The following is a 20734-nucleotide window of genomic DNA, read 5'->3' as shown; positions in this document are numbered from 1 at the left end:
TATAAGAAATTTAGCGAAGTCCTAAAGTCCTAAATTGATAGTATAAAAGGTAGGATTGAGGAATCCCTACAATGTCTATAAGGTTGAACGCTAGGTGCTTTAATAAATTGAATCTAACCTCATTAAGCAATCTACATTTGTTTTTGATATTATAATGAATCATCAAACTATTTTACTTCTAGGAAAGCATAATATGAAGTTAGAACGATGACTTACTTGAAAGAATAATGCTTTCTCAAGTTCGTTGACTACGACTTTCATTGTTGGGCGTTGGTCTTGAGTTTCCACCACACATTGGCGTGCAATTGAAATAAATGTGTGCAAAGAATCCTTGTTGGGTCCGCTATTTAGAACAAATGTGTTTTTAGCAGTTTCTTCCTTTATTATAGGATCTATCATCTCTTCTAGTGTTCCTATGCTGAAGCGTTGTCTTGCTACGGGGGCTAGCCCTTTGTCACTCTCCTTAAGGTAAATTGGGTCATTGGCTAATCTCCCACATAGAATTTCAAACAAGACTACTCCGAAACCATAAACATCTGATTCTCTTTTTAACTTACCAGTCTTCTCATATTGTGGATCTATGTAGGACGATCTGCCAATACAACTTTTGGGATAGAGAGCTTTGTCTTCTTGATTTGGAGGCAAGAATATGGATTTGCCAAAGGAAACAATTTTTGCCCCCCAGTTCTCATCTAATCCAATGGTGTAGCTACGTATATCACGGTTTATTATCATCTTTTGGTCTTCCATCTGACAGTGAATATAATGTAACCCATGTGCAACATCAATGCAGATTTTCAAACGTTTTTCCCAAGTCAAAACACGTTTGTCTTTCAAGTTTTTCAGATATTCACCAAGGAATCCGTTAGAAAAATTGTCAATGACAAGGATCATCTCAGAATCTTCAACACAAAATCCAAGCAGATTGACTATGTGGGGATTCTTAACTACGCTGCTAAGAATTTCAATTTCTGTAACAAAATGTTTTTCTCCAGAGTACTTGGGACGTCTATCAGAAGGATAGCGTTTTATAATTACAGTGTTGTATCTCTTTGATGAATAATTTTCTTTATCATAATGCTCCAATTCTGCTCTGTACAGTTGAACGTCATTCAGAGATCCAATTCTGTATTGGTATGAGAAATCATGGGTAGCTGATAGAATATGACTGAGAGGAATCTTCAAGTGTTCCAAGTTATTTACCTGATTCAAGTTTGAAAAGAGAGTTACAGGTAGAAAAATCAAGAATGAGAAGGGAATTGTGTGAAAGTTGCAAACAACTGAAAATAAAATTTGCCCGACCCCCTGCTTCTTCATCTTATTTTTCATGTGCCCTAATTATTCTTTATGATATCAAGGTTGAGCTTACTAAGGGTCAGCCCAATGCATTTCCCAAGCCCACAACCTATTTATGGTTAGCACTTAGCCAGTAAGTGAATAAGGCCCAAATACATGAAGTTATAACTAGTTAACCAAATTAATATAATGATAGTTTGCTAGATTTTTTCTAAGAAACAAATCTATATCCTCTATGTTAGCTTAATTAAATTAATTGTTCGAGAGAGGATCAAATAGTAAGTTTATTTTGGCTAGGAAGGATATGAAGCAATAGGATTATGATATGTGACACAATTTAAAGGGGAATTGGCCTGTAATAATCCCACCTAGACCTTATTAGCCATTAATAATCCCACCTCAGAATATTCCCCCCACAGGTCCCACCTTTAACCCATAGTTACCTAATTCGCTCTAAGAGCCGCGATTTTCGTATTGGTACGTGATGTACCCAATCGAAAATCGTTGGCGTACCAATCGCTGTGAAATCGCAATCCAAATCGGTGGGAATTCGCGAATTATAGGATCCCAATCGTTGATCCAATTAAGAAAATCAATCGCGAATTCTATGATTCCAATCGCGAATTTTATGATACTTGACGAGGTATGGTACTGGACCCGACCCGAACGGTGGGACTTTTATGCTATTTATCACTTTTATATTAATTATATATTATTATTATTATTATTATTATTATTATTATTATTATTATTGTGTACTAACCCGCGAAGCCCAGCGCATTGTAGTTTATACTAGACTAGGCTGTGGGCTCGTAAAGACAACCCCTAACTGGGCCTGGCCCATTGAGGTTAGAGATTTCCCATATCTCCTATATAAGGAGGTCTCCACCTCCTCATTGGGGCATGAGATATAGGGCAAGACCTTTGTAGCTGGAAATAGGGGATTATTCCTCTACCGGCCGTCTCTACATTGCCCACGTTTCTCTCTCCTTGTTTGCAGGTCTAGGATGAGACGGAGAAGACGAGGTGTGACCATGTTTCGTATCCATCACCGTAGAAGTATCGACCCGCTCGGGACTTGCTTCTTCATTGGCGCCTTCCGTGGGACCAGACAACGAGCCGCATCTTGTCACTTTCCTGAGTTTTTTTCCAAAATGGTGTGGGTGGAAAAAGTATTTACCAAAATGGTGTTGTATAAAAAATATTTACCAAAATGGTGTTTTGAAGATTTTATGTATTTCTCACTGCTAATCTTATTAGATAACTTCAATTCCCTTAAATAATATTTGATTTAATCATAAATTATCATATAACTATATTTTTTCATGACTCATAAATTAAACGTTTTTTTTTACAAAACTTACTTTGAAAAAAATACTTATTTTGAAGAACTTTTTTAAACGTGTGATTATAATCATTTCAGTTATACCCTCGTGATTTTATAATTAATAAAAAAAGTCGTTCAAAAAAATTAATTAAAAAAGTATGTTATTTTTATTTTTATAATATCAACAAATGAGGTAAGAATTAGATTCAAATTCAGTTACTATTTCTTGTGTTTGAACACTAAATACATTAGTTTTCTTGTGGGTTACGGTTACAAAATATTTTTCAAAAAAATGTGGCCTTAATATTTTAAATATTTTATGTAGTAGTTAAACCATAAAATATTGATCGCTATGTATGTTTATGAATATACATATATCATTCTATATGGATGAATAACTAGATAATAAATTACATTTAGCAAAAATTGAGCTTCGTTCTTGTCGTCTTGAAAAGTTGTTATTGATTTGAGTAAATTACCATATTTTGAAAATTCGTTAGCAAAATATTTAGTTTTCTTTAAAATATTATATTTGTTAAATATATATTTAATAGGGCAAAACTTTTTTTTAAAGACCGACATAAAATATTGCATAACTATACCCGAATAACATGTTAAATACATATTTTTAAAGCAAGTTTTTTTTGTTTACAAAGTAGGTTTTATAAAAAAGGAAAAAGAAAGAAAGATAGCTAGGTTTATAATTATTGAATGAATTGGAGTCATCCAATGAGATTAGGAGTGATAAACAATTAAATCTTCACAAAACACTATTTTAGTAAATATTTTTCTTAAAACTCCATTTTAGTAAAACTTTTTCTACCAACACCATTTTAGAAATAACTCCACTTTCCTCCACCCAAACTTTTAGGGGACGTTTGGTTCACGGAATGATTTGGAATTAGAATTGGAATTTGTACAGGAATTAGAATTTGAAGGAATTGGATTTGGAATTTAAACATTCCAATTGTAATTGGAAATTGTTGGAATTGGAATCTTAATTCCATTTTTGTTGTGTTTGGTTATCAAATGAGTTGGAATCCATCACCTCGGCACCCACAACCACCAGTTCGGGTCGAAACGATTCGGATCGAAGCGGTTCGATTCGAAACGGTTTGCGTCGAAACGGTACTGGTCGAAACGGCACCGGTCGAAACGGTACGATTCGAAACGGTTCAGGTTGAAACGGTTCGCATCGAAACGGTTCGATTCGAAACGGCACGGGTTGAAATGGTTCGGTTCGAAACGGTACTGGTCGAAACGGTTCGATTCGGAATGGTACGGGTGGTTCGGTTCGAAACGGTACGGGTCGAAACGGTTCGGTTCGAAACGGTACGGGTCGAAACGGTTCGGTTCGAAACGGTATGGGTCGAAACGGTTCGGGTCGAAACGGTTCGATTCGAAACGGTACGGGTCGAAATGGTTCGCGTCCAAAACGTTACGGGTCGAAACTGTTCGCGTCGAAATGATACGAGTCGAAACTGTTCGCGTTGAAACGGTACGGGTCGAAACGGTGCGGGTCGAAACGGATGAACATTCAAATGAATTTACCTTAATTCCTTCACATATAGGAAGGATTTTGAAATCCTTTAGTTAAAGGAATTTGAAGGAATTCATGCCTAATTCCAATTCCAATTCCATTGTCAACCAAACACATGAATATTGGAATTAGGATTCCAATTCCATCAAATTCTGTGAACCAAACATGTTAAGTGATGGAATTCAAATTCCAATTCCCTTAAATTCCATTGAATTCCTGCGAACCAAATGCCCCCTTAGACCTAGGATTTTGTTTGGAGAAGATCTAAAGTCACAGCCCAAAAGGGGTCCTTATTTCCATTAATGAGTTCCGCATTCATGCATAAAGCCTAGTAAGTCTTCTACTTTACTATTTCCAAGCCAAACTCTTTTCACCAAATAAAGTCACGACAAAAGTCATGTGAAACAAAGTTGTTGACTGGCAAAAAGTCTTAAAAAGAAAAGAGTTTTGCAAAGCTTATCAAAGGCCTCATATCTGGGAGAAATTTTTAGATCTTTTAGATCTTTTTTCTTGCTTCTGATGTATGTATGGAATAAAAAATTCTACTCAAGTATGAATTATTTTATTTGCATTAGGGTTTTTCCTAATGTCATCGTAAGATAATGTATAATTGTTGTTAAAGACCCAACACTCCAAAGTGCACACTCGCATGGGCTGAAAATGTGCCCTCTTTTGCAAATCAGCTTAATTCAATAAGTGTCCAGCCATGTTCCTTCTTCTTCAAGTATTGATAGGTATCCCAGAAAAATCCCATAACATAATATAAATAATTCCAGATCTGGGTTTTCTTTTAATGACCGTGAACTCTTTCCTTCGTATGAAAATTCACGGTTCTTTCGATAAAAATATATAATTAAACAACATGAAAATTCGGCCGCACGAATATACCGGCTGCCGGACACGCCCACCGCGCGGGTATACCGCTTGCGACATGCTCCACCGCCGTACGAGTACACTCCGCTTGCCGAACACACTCCGTCGCGCATGCGAATACACACCGCTTGTCGGACACATTCCACCGTCGTGCAGGTATGCTCTGCCGCCGCCCGAGTTCACGCCGCTTGCCAGACACACTCCGTCGCGCGCGCGAATACGCACCGATTGTCGGACACGCTCCGCCGTCGTGCAGGTATGCTTCGCCGCCGCACGAGTATACTCCGCTTGTCTGACACACTCCGTCGCGCGTGCGAATACACACCGCTTGTCAGACACGCTCCGCCGTCGTGCAGGTATGCTCCGCCGAAGATAGAATACACTCCGCTTACCGGACACACTCCGTCGCGCGTGCGAATATACGCCGCTTGCCGGACACACTCCGCCGCGAGCGTGAATACACATCGCTTGCCGGACACTCTCTGCCGCCATGCGAGTACACCTCACCTGTCAGACATGCTCGTCCGTGGGATCAACATCGGTCGCGTCTCGCGTTTTTCGCTTCTATCTACAGATTTGCTTTTTTTAGATCCACACGTGACTCGTTGGATCAACAACGATCAGTTCTGTACTTTCTCAAGGCTCAATCTGGTATGCTTTTTCCTCCATTGAAATACCTTAAATACATGCAACCATGGATGATCGATTGTAGATACGTTAGATGTACTTTTACGTTTTAAACTTTCCAAGCTGTTGTGATATAAATCATATCCTCCAAAGTGTGGTTAATTAAAGATATGATAAATCTATACTAAATAATTGGCATGCTTGAGGTTTCAAATATATTCGTATGTTCATGTGATTCATCTTTTGAAACACGAACTTTGTAACAAAAAGTGAAAGTCAATTATAAACTTGGGGCACAAAATTTTGTACCAGGAATTAATGCAAAAAAAAAAAAGTATAGGTGGGATATAATGAATTCTTTATTCATTCGAAAAGGTTTTGTACATATTACAAAGCATGAAGCACCATATGTACAGCCATAATGTGATCAAATATTGACATCTGATTCGAACAGAGAACACGCATTATTCTTCCGTGAGACCCTCATTTGCTGGATTCGTTCTGCCGCTTACTAAAAATTGTCCTTCGGGCATGACCTTTCTTTCCGACATCTCAGGTGAGTAACCTTCTTGGTCGCGCCGTCCCTGGCAGCCAATAGTTTTGGTCCCGCCATCTCAGGCGGATGGTTATATTGGTCATGCCACCTCTGGCAGCAGATAAAGTCATTCCGCTCATCACTGGCGGATTAATGTCGTATTCCCGCTACATATTACCCGACTCCTCCAACTCCAGCGGGTTACAATCATGTCCGCCCATGGCCTATCTTCGGCGGGACCGTACCATTCCGCCATCTATAGCAGACCACCGTCTTGAAGTCCGCCCTCCTTGGCGTAACCTAGTTCACGCCACAGGCATCCGCGCGCCGTCCTTCGTGCCACCGACGTTCAATAAAGGTCGTGCACACATGGGAAACGTTTGTTAGATGACCGCCATGCCGCAACATCTCATTACAAGGTAGCACCCTCCTTGATAAACGGTGATTGCCATCATATCGCCTCTTTACATGCTACCGGCCTTCCGCCTTTACGCCACCAGCCCTCGCGCAGAAGTTATAAATGGGCTTGACACCTCCACCAGAGAGGATTTTAATCGCCTAGTTTCATGTCAGATCGGATAAGTCTTTTAACTTCTGTCATGTTACTTAAGCTTTTTATCCATAGTGTTGTTGATAATCATTACACGTCAATACAATTTCACCGAGTGATATAAACCTGAACGTAGAGCGTACAACCCGGACGGATGTACTCTTTGTTCGCTCGGTGACCACGGGGGATGATTTTCCTTGTCACTCTTATTTAATTTGACACTCTTCCTCAGTTGTGAAGACTCCGACCGATCTAGCCGATCTAGCGGATGTAATAATAATAGCAAGAATAATAAAAATATAAACTGGCTATACAACACTAGAAGCTAAGCCTATGAACATCCGTGCGCTTTGCAACGTGTATAGCTAATTCATGGGTGTATAAATAGCATTTCATCTCTTTTTGAAAAGCTCAATTACGTGAATCCTTTGTTTATATTGGCTCTAGTAAAATTTGCAGCTTTATATGGCTTTCAAATAAAAGTTTGATTTAATTATGTTATCTGCGCAATACTTCTAACATATTCGACTGCCTTGAACTTTGGGAGCAAGCATAGTATAGTATTGCTGTGATGTAACTACATCAAAAACGGCAAATACGCTTCCGACATCATGGCTTATATACCAAATAGAAATCGAAGCGAAACTTACGGGCTATTGCACCATCCGGTTCACGCCACCTGCCTTCAAGACATCAGGTTATTTTCATTAAATATCGAAAGTGGTACGCCATCCCATAATTTAACATGCTTATCATGCATTCTTATTTTTGATCATGTATAATTTGGAGGGCAATGAATTTTCATTTTAGGAAGAAATTTACACAATACGCTCTACCCAATATTGCCTCATACTAGAACATGTTCACACATGTGATTTTGCAAGGAGATGAACCTTGCCTTTCGTCATAAAGATAAAGGAATTATTGTCATTTTACCACTTACTGTTGGCAAACAAGTGTTGATTCTATACAGGATAACACGAAAGTTGGCATAACCTTGCGGACGAGCAACCATCTAAGCACGCATTTGCATCGATATGGGGATCGGCACGGTGTAAGGTTATTATTACCGATCCTCATTAAAAACGGTCATAATCTTCATGAAGCCCAAGATATACACCAAATGTCCCGATTCAGGAATGATGATAGGTGATGTGGACGTTGTTCAGTAATGATTGCCAGACGTTTTGGTTGGCACACCAAATGATTCGCATCCAAAGACACAACTTTGGATAAATAATCCTTCAAAGGTATTTATGCAATATTTACATTTGGCTTCTTAACAAAATCAAGAACAACGCGGATAACAATGGCTTTAGATGTAAGCACATGATTATATTGGTAATGGTGTGGATAAAAATGTCTTCATCCATCACCGTGGGAAGAACCTTTGGTTTATAGATGTTACTATCGACAACGTCGCATCAGCTGCGAGTCACGCCAACAACGAAGTCACAAGTCATATCTACAAAGAACATATGCTATCGTGCTATATTTAGGTCACCTCGTCCTCTTGGCAGCATTGCCTCTCGTCGAAAAGTATGTGTGTCGCACAGCTTACTCTCACTCATGCCACCTTTTCGCTGGGTTACTTCGCGTCCCGAATACCTCTTGGCCGTACTACTCGCTCAACGAACCACCTCTTTGTTGAACACGTGCAAGAGACATCTGTAAGTTCCAGCTTCTTTTCTTTACATGTTAAGTATGGCGTACAAACTTTGCAATGAGCCGGTCCTTAAATACAGGATGCTCATATACTAATCATAAAGTATTGCTTTCACTTCCATTTCCATACCTGTGCACAACCACATAATGTTGTAAGATAACAACACATATTCAATGGAAGACAAACACGACAAATCACAAATATAGATATGTCCTTTTGTTTATTACAATCATTTGTGATAGGCACACCCATGCCTCATATCCTAGAGCACTGTGAATCAAACCGTCTAAAGAGGTGGTTTAATGAATAAGCGGAATCTACCCAAATTCCTTAGTTTTATCCAACCTCCAAAACGTTGTATGATCTGCTGATCCAGGAGTTCATGTTTATCTATGGGCATAATTAAACAACAAAGCTCAAGAGAAATTATGTCTAGTCATGCAGACTCGCACGTATGACACGAAGGCTATATTTTTGTTATGAGATATATTTAGATATGCATTTGTATGATGGTTTTCTAGCACTTTTTGCTAAAGTTCAATGCTACTAACATTATTTAGCAGCACTGAACTGGGGGACTAGCAGGGTATAGCGCCACTATGCCTTAAAAGTGATCATCTTCTCTTTGGCTACCCATTAAGATGATATCCACTGCACATTATCCCACATCAGTTCTTATATAATGTGGGTGTTTTCAATATGCCAGACGATATTTATACTTCTCACATCATCTTGACTATGACTATACCACTTGACACAACATATGCAATTTTGTAGTCAAGATAAATGCACGACAAAACTAGTATACTTGATTATTCGAATAAGTATTCCACACGCTATGCGACAGGAAAAATACTTATTCGGATATGTATTCTCCACACTAGTTTGCGACATGGATAACAGAAAACCCTCACGCCACAGTCGGCGAGGTAAACAGACATGCCACCTACTATAAGCATTCCACACGGCAGTGCGCGTCCAGGGAAAGCACGTAATAGCTTATATAAAGTGCTCATTCACGCGTAGCGCGTATAAAGCATTTTATTATCTCAATGAGTGTTCGTTCACGCCAAGCGCGTAGAAAACAGTTTGTTGTTCAAGTGTTCGTTAACGCCGCGCGGGTTATAAAGCACTTTCTGATATCTACAAGTGTTCATATAAACATTTGTAAACACAACATACCACCGCATTTGAACTGCATATCACGGTAAAAAATAACTCTGACACGACACATTTTTCATAATAACAAAGTCAGATGATCAAATTATACAGCGCTAAGAGTGGGCATCTTGGTAATAGATGTATTCAACCACTACTACTCCAGTGGGTATCTTGGTAATAGATGCACAACCACTGATGAAAAACCAAGTACTTGTCCTACAATTATACAAACATTGTGGGGAGCATAAATAACGCTCTAAGCACCCCTCTGAGGTCACTGAGCATAACAAGCATTTCTGCAGGAGTGCATTGTATATCATTCTTTCCAATGGCAACGATAACTGCTATAATCGGATTATCAATAACAACGACTGGTACAACCACCAGCGGTTTCACATTCGCCTAAGGTGGCATAACATCCGTATATGCGTCTATGACCACCAATGGCTGCACATTACGACAACGGGGATCCCGGTGACACGGACGCGTGGTAGGGATCATCATCACATCAACATCGACTTTCTCAATGGGTTGAATGTCCTTAGCGCACCATATGCTAACTGACAAAAATCACATCAAAGGGTGAATATTCTACAGTAGCCCACACGACTGTGTGCGCACCACTAAGGCAGGGCCACACCTGAAAAATCATCCAAAGGCGAGGTACTTAACTGCCAAAACTCAGCATGTTCCAAGACTCATGCATGAGATCTAACCACATACGCATAGCCTGGGCAAGCTCGGGGTAATATGCCAGTACAAATGGCAATTGTCTATAACCAACCAGCGTGCGTCAGGTTTGCCCAACCAATTTCCACGATGAACAATCGTATACTATTCATTGTTCCATTATCTTTACTCACAGCCAACGACAACCACAACAAACGTGGCCAACAAATTTCTCGCACCCGGACAACATGTAAGCCTAAAATTAGTAATTTTCACTCCCGAGCTCCTAATAAGTCTAAGTGCTCCTCCCACGCTTGCACGCGGGAGCACCACTAGACTGGGGGACATGACGAGGTATGGTACTGGTCCCGACCCGAACGGTCGGACGTTTATGCTATTTATCACTTTTATATTAATTATATATTATTATTATTATTGTGTACTAACCCGCGAAGCCCAGCACATTGTAGTTTATACTACACTAGGCTGTGGGCTCGTAGAGATAACCCCTAACTAGGCCTGGCCCATTGAGGTTAGGGTTTTCCCATATCTCCTATATAAGGAGGTCTCCACCTCCTCATTAGGGCATGAGATATAGGGCAACACTTTTGTAGCTGGAAATAGGGGATTCTTCCTCTACCGGTCGTCTCTACATTGCCCACGTTTCTCTCTCCTTGTTTGCAGGTCTAGGATGAGACGGAGAAGACGAGGTGTGGCCATGTTTCGTATCCATCATCGTAGAAGTATCGACCCGCTCGGGACTTGGTTCTTCAATACTGATACGCCGGCTAGATGTTTTTGGGACGTTCCAATCAATCAATCACTGGAAATCGAAATTAAAATGTGTACAAGAACCATCTGATTTCAATTCTTGTGTCGTGAAAGGAACTTTATAAAAATTAGATGAAGGAATCTTTCTGATGAGATGGGATGAAGAGTTTAGGGAATTAGGGTTATGGTGTTTTGAGAGAGATAAGAGGTTATTGAACCATTAAAGAGAGAGTGAGCAAAATAATATATTATTACAATATGGAGAATTTATGGAAATGAATTAAATGTTTGTTAAAATTTCTAAATTACCTTATATTCTAATTAACCTTCATTACTTAACTATTTATCTACCAAGATTCCATAAATAAGTAAAGAGAAATTATGGAAGTCTAAAAGCTATAATAATGTATATGGAAATTTATATTTTATCTAATTTTATGATGGAAATTTATATTTTTATTTATGATGGAAATTTATATTTCTATCTAGTTTTGATTATAATATTTTATATGTTAAGTAATGATTTTGCTATATTGAACCATGTTTCATGGTACACCGTACCGGTTCGTACCGAAATGAACCTACCCCTCTTCGTACCGAATACACCAAATCTAGCGAATCGCGTACCCGGTCCGCGTACCCGTACCGGAACGTACCGCGATTTAGGTAACTATGCTTTAACCTATTTTTCCTACAACGGTCCCCCGTTAAAAAAATTTAATGGAGTTAAGATTTTTTCTAAATTACAAACAGATTTTTAGGGCTTTTAATCAGAACGACGATATGAGTCCATTGATGTAAAACTTACTTTGAAATGGTGCTCCAAGTGACTTGATTTTTGTTAATTGAAAATTTAAGCACCTGAATTGAAGCGTCGTTTTTCATCGTTTGGAGCACCGTTTCGAGGCAAGTTTTACATCAATGGACTTGTATCGTCGTTCTGATCAAAATCCCTAAAAAATCTATTTATTAATGGCCAATAAAGTCTAGGTGAGATTATTAATGGCCAATAAGGTCTAGGTGGGATTATTATAGACTAATTTCCCAAATTTAAAATAAAGAGGAAGGGTATTTTAGTCAATTTTATCCAATCTTCTCCCTTTTCTCTCTGTAACTTCAAAACCCACCATCTTCAACACTTTCTACACTTTCTATCTCAATAATCACTACATTATAGTGTGATTTTCGTCACCAATCAATGTTCAAACACCCAATCAACATGTTCTTTAACTTTTTTGAAGAAACCCAGTTTAATTTCATACAATATCTCATTTTTTTCCTGTGATTTTGAAGCGAATCACTCGATTCGTTCCATTCGATCGCTGATAAATGTTTCTAGCATTCAAATTTCGTCAATCATTGAAGAAATCTGAAGAAATCGGCTTCGATCTATGTAAGAAATTTTGAATTGCATTTTTACAATCTGAGTTTTTGAATTAAGTCATTGTGTTTTACAAAGGAATGAAAACACAGTTTTTTTTTTGTATTTTCAGTCCATTACGTTTAAGAAATAACACATTTTATTGTGTTTTAGTCAATTGCGTTTTAGGTAAAACACATTTTATGTGTTTTTTGTCCATTGCCTAAAAAACCACTTTCTTTTGTGTTTTTATCTATTGCGTTTTAAGAAAACACATTTTTATGTGTTTTTGGTCTAATGCGTATTAGAAAAACACATTTTAAAGTGTCTTTTAGTCTATTGCATTTTAGATAAACACATTTTTATGTGTTTTAATCCATTGAGTTATAGAAAAACCACCTTCTTTTGTGTTTTTAGATCATAGCGTTTTAGAAAAAAAAAACATTTTTATGTGTTTTTTTTGGTCCATTGCGTTTAAAAAAACACATTTTGAAGTGTTTTTAGTCCATTGCGCTTTAGTTAGAACACATTTTTATGTGTTTTTAGTCTATTGCGTTTTAGAAAAAACACTTTCTTTTGTGTATTTAGGCCATTGCATTTCAGAAAGAACTCATTCAGACATTCTTAAAAAAATTTGGGATTTATACACATGTGTATATTGTTAATCTTTTAACTATACATATTTATGTATATTGTCAATTATACATATATGTATATACATGTTTAAAGTTGAAAAATAAGTGTTATTTAGGGTTTAGCATTAGTATTTAGGGTTTAGCATTAGGGTTTAGCAATAGTATTTACGGTTTAGCATTAGGGTTTAGCTTTAACTTTTGGGTTTAGCTTTTGGGTTTAGCTTTAACTTTTGGGTTTAGCTTTAGCTTTAGGGTTTGCATTAGGGTTTAGCATTAAGGGTTTAGCTTTATGGTTTAACTTTAGCTTTAGGGTTTAGCATTAGGGTTTACCTTTAGGGTTTAGAATTAGGGTTTAGCTTTAGGGTTTAGCATTAGGGTTTAGTTTTAGGGTTTAGAATTAGGCTTTAGCTTTAGAGTTTAGCATTAAGATTTAGCTTTAGTGTTTAGGGTTTAAGGTTTACGGTTTATAACACATATTTTTTCAATTTTAAACATGTATATATATATATGTATACTTGACAATATACATATATGTATAGTTAAAAGATTAACAATATACACATGTGTATAAATCCCCAAAAAAAATTTTCAAAAATAAAAAATTAAATTCTTAAAGTAATAACTGTGATTTTCCAAAAAAAAAAAAACTTTTATGCATTTTTTCACTTTTTTTTTTTTTTTTGCATTTTTTGGTTAGGGAAAATGTGTGGTACAGATTGCTTCTAAGTTTCTCAAATAAGGTGGACTTCTCTTAGGATCCCTACCCTATATATATAGGTATAGTACTAAAATACGTAAAACTATGTAGTATATAATAATAGTACTAAAACTATACGTTTAGCTCAGTGCTCTAAGATTAGCCTTACTTTTTTTAACGGTTTGAACCTAAATCACTTTTGTTGAAGACAAACATCATATCGCTAGAACACTAGGTTATGGGTCACCCAACTTTATGTATTTTCACTCTTATCCCACCTTCAACCCACATAAATGAAATTGATTTACCATTTTAGTTGAAGTATATGATTAAATAAATCCTTAATTAAATTACATAATATGCTTAAATAAATCTTTAAGACAAATTTACAGAAAATACAAGATTTAAGTTTTTTTTTAAACTCCACTAGGGTAGTGTATAGTATGTTGAAATGAGAGGGATAATGGAATGAACTATTACGAGCCAATGAAAATAAATGTGTTAGGTTGGTCAAGTTAATGAAATCACCTATTATATAAGACATTTTATTCCCTCAAATTCGTTCCATCTGCCACCCTTGTTTTTTTTCATTCCATTCCCCCTCTCACCATTCATCACCTACAACCAGCCACCATCACCACCTGCCACCTTTTGGCACATCCACCGACCACCACCACCTGCCACCCTATGCCACAGACCATCACCGACAACCGCCACCACCTCGACCACTGCTGTCACCTCCCGCCACCGCCACCCACCCTCGCGATCACCCTTCGCCACCTAACATCGCTGACCAACCGACACCATCGCCACCCTCTGCCGCCTCCCTCCACCGCCGACAAGCGCCACCACCACCTCCCGCCATCGCCACACTTCGCCATCGATCAACGCCCACCACCACCACCGACGCCACCACCCTCCATCACCACCACAATGACCGTTATCGACCACCGGCCCCTGCGCCAACCAACTCCACCGCCACCCGGACCACCGCTACTGCCACCCTCCACTGTCGGCCACTGTTAGGAAACTTTATTTGTAAGTATTGAAGAAAATATCAATCAACTGTATCTCTGAAGAAGATAACAGTCCTAAAGATCACAGCAAGAAGAAGAAAATCAGATAGGACAACTGAAATGCAAAGTATCTACTTCAAAGAATCACAAGTTGATCAAGAGTTGATTTTGATTATCAAAGAAGGTCATTTCTGATGGATCTGATAATATCATCAGTTTCTTCTGACGATTCTGATCATCAGACTTTCTGATTATTTGTTAACCAGAATTTAGAATTTCTAATGAAGTGGTTTATCAGAATTTCTGATGAAAGCCCCACTTGTCTAAAAATCACAACTCTATCCTGCCACCCATCACCGAAGCATGACATTACTGGTTATCATGATTACAAATGCAACTTGAACGATAGATTCAATGAATATGTCAAATTGCTACTTTACGCAGGACTTATTGCATGAATAAACAATTGTTTATTCATGTACCCAGCCGTCTATAAATAGAAGGCTCGGGAGGCAGAAGAAACTTGAGTTTGATGCTTAGCATTCACATACATACACCCAAACTCCACTGCTCTTCTCACCCACAAAAATCAAGATTCATTTGTATTAGATAATAGTCTTACAATCACCTTGTTAAACTAATTTGTTTCAAAGTGATATAAACTTGATAATTATGTAGGTCTTGTTTCTTGAAAGTCTGATTTCCATTTACACACATCTTTTTCACATATACTGAAATCACTTGCCATATTACGTAAAAAGAAGTTGTTAAGGCCATTCTGGGTCCAACAATTGGTATCAGAGTAGATTGAATAAATTATTTTCAAACGATCAATCGCTCTTCTTCTTTTTTCTAAATATGGCCAACTTTCAATCCTGGAATAATGCTTTTAATATTGGTTCTATGTCCAAACCTCCGACTCTGGTCAGAGAGGAATACCACCAATGGAAAATCAAGATGGTCAATTTCCTTAATGGTCATGACCGAGCTCTGTTTCAATCCATTGAAAGGGGTCCGCATATACCAATAACTGAAATACCAGCAATTCCAGCAACTGACCAACTACTAGCTATCCCTGCCTCCCGAGCTCCGAAAAGTGAAATACTTTGGAGCGAGGAAGACAAGGAACTGGTAGCTGGGGATGAAAGAGCAAAATCACTCTTAATAATGGCCATCCAAATGACATATTTTCTCAAGTTGATGCTTGTGCATCAGCCAAGGAAATATGGGATCAGTTGGAAAATCTTTGTGAAAGAGGAGAAAGGATGAAAAGAAACAGGAGAACAAACAATGTCTCATCCTATGAAAGGTTTAAAAGTTTACCTAATGAAAAATTAAATGACACATATCAAAGGTTCACAAAACTTTTAAACGAGCTAAAGAAATTTGGAATAACCAAATCAAATGATGAAAGAAACATAAAATTTCTTGATGCTTTGCCTAGAGAATGGAGGAGTCTCACAATGACTTTGTCCTCAACCTTAGAACTAGGAAACATGAGTCTTCATGACTTATACAGCATCTTGATCCCCAGAGAGGAAGAAATATTTGAAGAAACCATTCAAAGAGGGGGATCTTTAGCTCTTATCTCAAACCCACAAAGACAAACAATTTCCAATGATCCACAACCATCAAACAACCAGAGTCTTCAAACTTCTGATACATCATCAGATTTTTCAGCTTTTGCTTTTGCTGAAGCAATAACACTGCTCACCAAAACTTTTGAGCAGAGGTTGAGGGGAGGAGGTCAGCGATACCAGAGGAGTGATAGAGGGAGGATGGATGGTAGATCTAAAGAAGAAGTTAGATCTAAGGATAAAGGAAAGTCTGAGGTGGTGTGTTACAAGTGCAAGCAAAATGGTCATTATGCATCTGAGTGCAAGACCAAGAAGCTGAAAGATGTTGCTTACTATGAAAAGAAGCTTGAGGAAGCTAAGAAGCAACAACAACAAGTCAGCTTAATTGCTGGGACAGATACATGGCTATCTGATGACTCTTCTGATGAAAACGAAGAAGAAATGGCCAACTTCTGTCTCATGGCACTTTCTGATGACATACCAGAGACTTCAGGAAAACAGGTAAGTTTAGACAATCTTGATCTTGGACACAAGCTAAATGAGCTCATGTCATATTTTTTAAACTTGCGAGTTAAACATCAATCAGATGGTAAAAAATCTGATGAGTTGCAGCAGACCTTGAATAAAATTATTCTTGAAAATCAATTACTAATAGAACAAAGTTTAGATCAAAGAGCTAAAATTGAGTTCTATGAAAATGAAAGAAGAGATCTTTACAAGAAAATCAATGATAAAGAAATTAATGTAAGAGGTTTTCAAGAAGCAAAAGAATTCATAAATTTCATAGAGTCCACTCCAAAGAACAAAGGAGAGGGTTTGGGTTATGTGAGAACAAACAATAACAAACCCACTGTCTTTGTAAAAGAAACTCAACAGATTTCTGATAAATTTATATCAGAATCGGATTCTGAAACTTGCAAATCAACATGTTCTGAATACTCCTTTGATAAGCCAAATTTTGAACCAAAAAGAAGTGAATTAAATCAAGAGTTTGTAAAAACTCCTGAAGCAGTTCACTCATCTTTTCAAAATTATAACCTCATTCCATCACAAGAAGGAACATTGATGACTCTTGTATGTGTGTTGAAATACTGAAGCTTGTTCAACACTATCTCCAAAAGAAAAAGAAAAAATCTGTTAATGGCTCAGCATTTAATAGAAATTCTGATGAAAGGTCATTTAGAAAAAATAATAAAACCAGAATATCATCAGAAAGAGTACCCAAGCATGCCTGGGTACCTAAAAGCCTCTAACCATTTCATTTTAGGACCATCATGTGTAGCAGATCTGGTACTGCGACTCAGGAAGCTCCAAGCACATGACTGTGGATAGGAGCTTACTCAACAACCTTGTCTCAAAACTGGGTAAAATGGTGAACTTTGGAAATGAAATAAATGGAAGGATCATTTGATCATTGAAGAAAGTAGCCTATGATTAAAAGGCTTAAGGTATGATCTGCTAAATCATGGTAAAAAATTCTTTTTGATACGTAACTTGTTCAAATAAAAGAATCACAAGAAGAAAAAAATGCATATATGATAAAGCACCAGAAATTCTTCTGATAAATTATGAGAAAATCTGATACATTATCAGAAAAGTTAACAAATGATTAGAAATTCTGGTAACAAATAAAAAAAACTTCTTGAAACAAAATTATTGAATGATTATTTGAACAAGTTCATACATTTCATTACCTTTATTTAAAATTCAAATTGACAAATTCATAATCTGAAATTTTACATATTCTTATTTTTTTTCTCTTTCACTTTTATTTTCTTATTATTATTTTGTCGTTATTTTTTAATTGAATCATTTGACAGAAGTTTTTCTGAGGATTGATAGTAGGTGTAGATATTTTCTTCTTCATTAAATACACTGAAGTGACAATGGTAGGTAATCATGATAGATAAAACTGAAAGATAGCCGCCTAAATCATTTAATGAAGAGAGTTCTATCTGGGTTGTTCTTTACGTCATCTGATAAACAATTAAAATAACCAAGATTGTGGTAGACAAGATACAGTGGGTAGATACCATTTATGGCAGTTCATAAATTTACTATATATGTTCACCGCATTAAGCAAAGTCCGTCACCATCACTTAGAAATTCACCAGAAAACTTCTTTATCTTCTGCTACATACTTTCAGAAACACACACACAACAAGATTAAAATTAGAGCTGATCGTTTTCCACTTACTCAACATCCATACCATAACCTCAAACTCAGAACTAGCTTTAAGGGTCCTCTCTGGGATGGGTGTCAAACGGTGGTAAACATGCTCATGGAAAGCAACATAGGATATGCTCTCACTGCCAACATAACGATATTCCCTGAAATCCTTCAAACCTTTTGGCAAAACGCAACTTTGTCAGAAAGTCAGGATAGAGGGAGAATATATATTGAAAGTGAAGTGCTCAATCAAAGAATCCGAGTAACTGAAAGTAACATCAGAATGGCTCTTCAACTGAATGATGACAACGATGTACTGATGTTCTCATACTCTGAGATTCGAGAAACATTGGAGCACATGGGGTACAATCCTGAAAATAATCCCAGAGTAATCAACAAAAATGACTTTATCAAGCCATGACAGTTTCTGATTACTCAACTAGGTGCATGCTTCTCAAAGAAAGCCATAAATCATCATGAAGCATCTAATAAGTTGTTAGAAATTTGCAGAGCCATCACATTGAACATTCCTTACAACTTCTCTTATTATTTAATGAGAGACTTTGCAAGTAACATGTGGTCAGGCAAGCCATTTTTGATGTATCCTCGTTTTCTAATGAAGATATCACAAGCCAACTGGGCTTTGGTGGTATACCTGCTGGTTATCAACAGAATGCAAGCATCAGTTTACTAAGACCAACAAATAAAAATTCTGGTTTGGTAACTGAACTTTGGGTACTTCTTGAGATAGAACATGGAGATGGAATAGATATTGATTAGAACTCTCCATGATTGGATCTTATGTGTGTAGATAGTTTGTATGATAAATATGTTTATATAATATGCTACTTGTTTTGTTTTAGTTGACTCTTGTTTTATGTTGCTAAGTAGGAAATGGATAAATAAGAATGATCATCAGAAATAAATTTTTAAAGAAAAAAAATCTAATTTTCTGATAACCAAAAATATAATCTGGTAAAACAATCTTTTTATAATTAAAAGCAAGAAAATAAAATTTATCTCATTCCCTCTCATCTTCTTAAAAAAAAGAAAGAAAAAAAAAGGAGGAGGATTGCTTACTTAATATCAAAAGTGTTGAAGTAGGTACTTCAAAATCTGGTGAAAACGGTCACAAATTTAGGGGGAAAAATACATCAATTCTGTTGACTTCTGTTGACTTTTATTGACCATATCAAAAGGGGTCAAACAAAAGTCAGAACTAAAGAAATGGATACTTTTTAACAGAAGTTGTTGAAAGTCTGAGGACATGAAACTTTGACTTATAAGGAAAGAAAGGATGCAGATGAAGAAAGTTGATTGGACCTCTTCAAAAGAGTAGGGTCCACGAAAATGGAAAGGTGTCATACAACCGATAATTTCCTCCAATCTGAACTCAGATGAAGCTCTTCAGTGAAACTACAAATTAAAAGAACACGTTGAAAGGGCACAACCACGATTACACGATTAATCATCATTAAAGTCTTGATACCCACGATCTAACGGTTATATCATGAACAAAAAACCGACATCCCATGATCAAACGGTAATAAAGACAATTAATGATCCTTTAACCGCCACTACATGACACGTTCTAACTCCATAAACCCACAACTCTCTGCTAAAACCCTTCACTATATAAATCTCACTTAGCAGAAAATTCAAAAATCACACCTTTCTCACAAATTCCAAACTAAAGCTGACTCTGTTCCTCACTCAAAAATCCCTAAATTCCAAACCCTAATTCACAAACTTCTAAAAATGACCGAAGTAAACCTCAACATCCCAATTGTTCAACACGGTGTATCTTTCATTGAAGACACTGAATATCTGCCAATGAAAGAAAACAATTTGCTGATGAATACAGAGCATTCAGAATATGATGTAAGATGTCAACTTCTGATAGAGTATCTCATGAACTGTCCAATTTCAGGAGCTCTAACAAAAGAGAGAGAAGTACCAGAAAAGCTGCTACGACAATTTGTTAACACCTTTGATGAAGTTGAAGAAAACCAAATCTCTGCTCATGTATGGGAAAATGTTTTTGTAATATTGACTCCTACAAGGGTAAGAGAATGGCTCGAACTACCTATTCTTGATAACTATGTGGAAGCACCAAGCAGAAAAGAGCTATTAAGCTTTATCATTGGGCTTGGTTACAAAACAAGAAGATCAATAAAATTGGTTCAATCAGAAGAAATGAAATGCCAGCTATATGGCAAGTGATGATGGAAGTATTAAACAAATGTCTCACCTCAAAAATCGGA

General features: G+C 37.1%; 2 protein-coding genes across 2 annotated transcripts; one reads left to right on the top strand and one right to left on the bottom strand.

The window, feature by feature from the left end:
* Nucleotides 1-122: 122 nt before the first annotated feature.
* On the bottom strand, nucleotides 123-6454 carry LOC118489681 (probable receptor-like protein kinase At2g23200). Its single transcript, XM_035987207.1, has 3 exons — nucleotides 6377-6454; nucleotides 217-1203; nucleotides 123-131 (listed from the first exon to the last, which is right to left on the bottom strand). The coding sequence occupies exons 1-3, from the start codon at nucleotides 6452-6454 to the stop codon at nucleotides 123-125; spliced, it is 1074 nt and encodes a 357-aa protein (XP_035843100.1).
* A 7940-nt stretch (nucleotides 6455-14394) lies between these two features.
* On the top strand, nucleotides 14395-14733 carry LOC110888996 (leucine-rich repeat extensin-like protein 5). The gene has a single exon (XM_022136488.1). It carries the CDS (start codon nucleotides 14395-14397, stop codon nucleotides 14731-14733), a length of 339 nt encoding a protein of 112 aa, XP_021992180.1.
* The last annotated feature ends 6001 nt before the right edge of the window (nucleotides 14734-20734 follow it).

The sequence above is a fragment of the Helianthus annuus genome, unplaced genomic scaffold (genome assembly GCF_002127325.2).
Source record: "Helianthus annuus cultivar XRQ/B unplaced genomic scaffold, HanXRQr2.0-SUNRISE HanXRQChr00c001, whole genome shotgun sequence".
Taxonomy (NCBI): Eukaryota; Viridiplantae; Streptophyta; class Magnoliopsida; order Asterales; family Asteraceae; genus Helianthus; species Helianthus annuus.
Note: the sequence above shows the minus strand (reverse complement) of the source record. Positions and strands in the feature narration are given on the sequence as shown.

Bases quoted from the DNA above. Each gene is read 5' to 3' on its own strand.
- LOC118489681 (XM_035987207.1), bottom strand. From the start codon at position 6,454: ATGGCGGAATGGTACGGTCCCGCCGAAGATAGGCCATGGGCGGACATG. The intron at 1,204-6,376 runs GTAATATGTAGC...AACTTGAATCAG, and splicing joins GCTGGAGTTGGAGGAGTCGG to GTAAATAACTTGGAACACTT.
- LOC110888996 (XM_022136488.1), top strand. From the start codon at position 14,395: ATGCCACAGACCATCACCGACAACCGCCACCACCTCGACCACTGCTGT.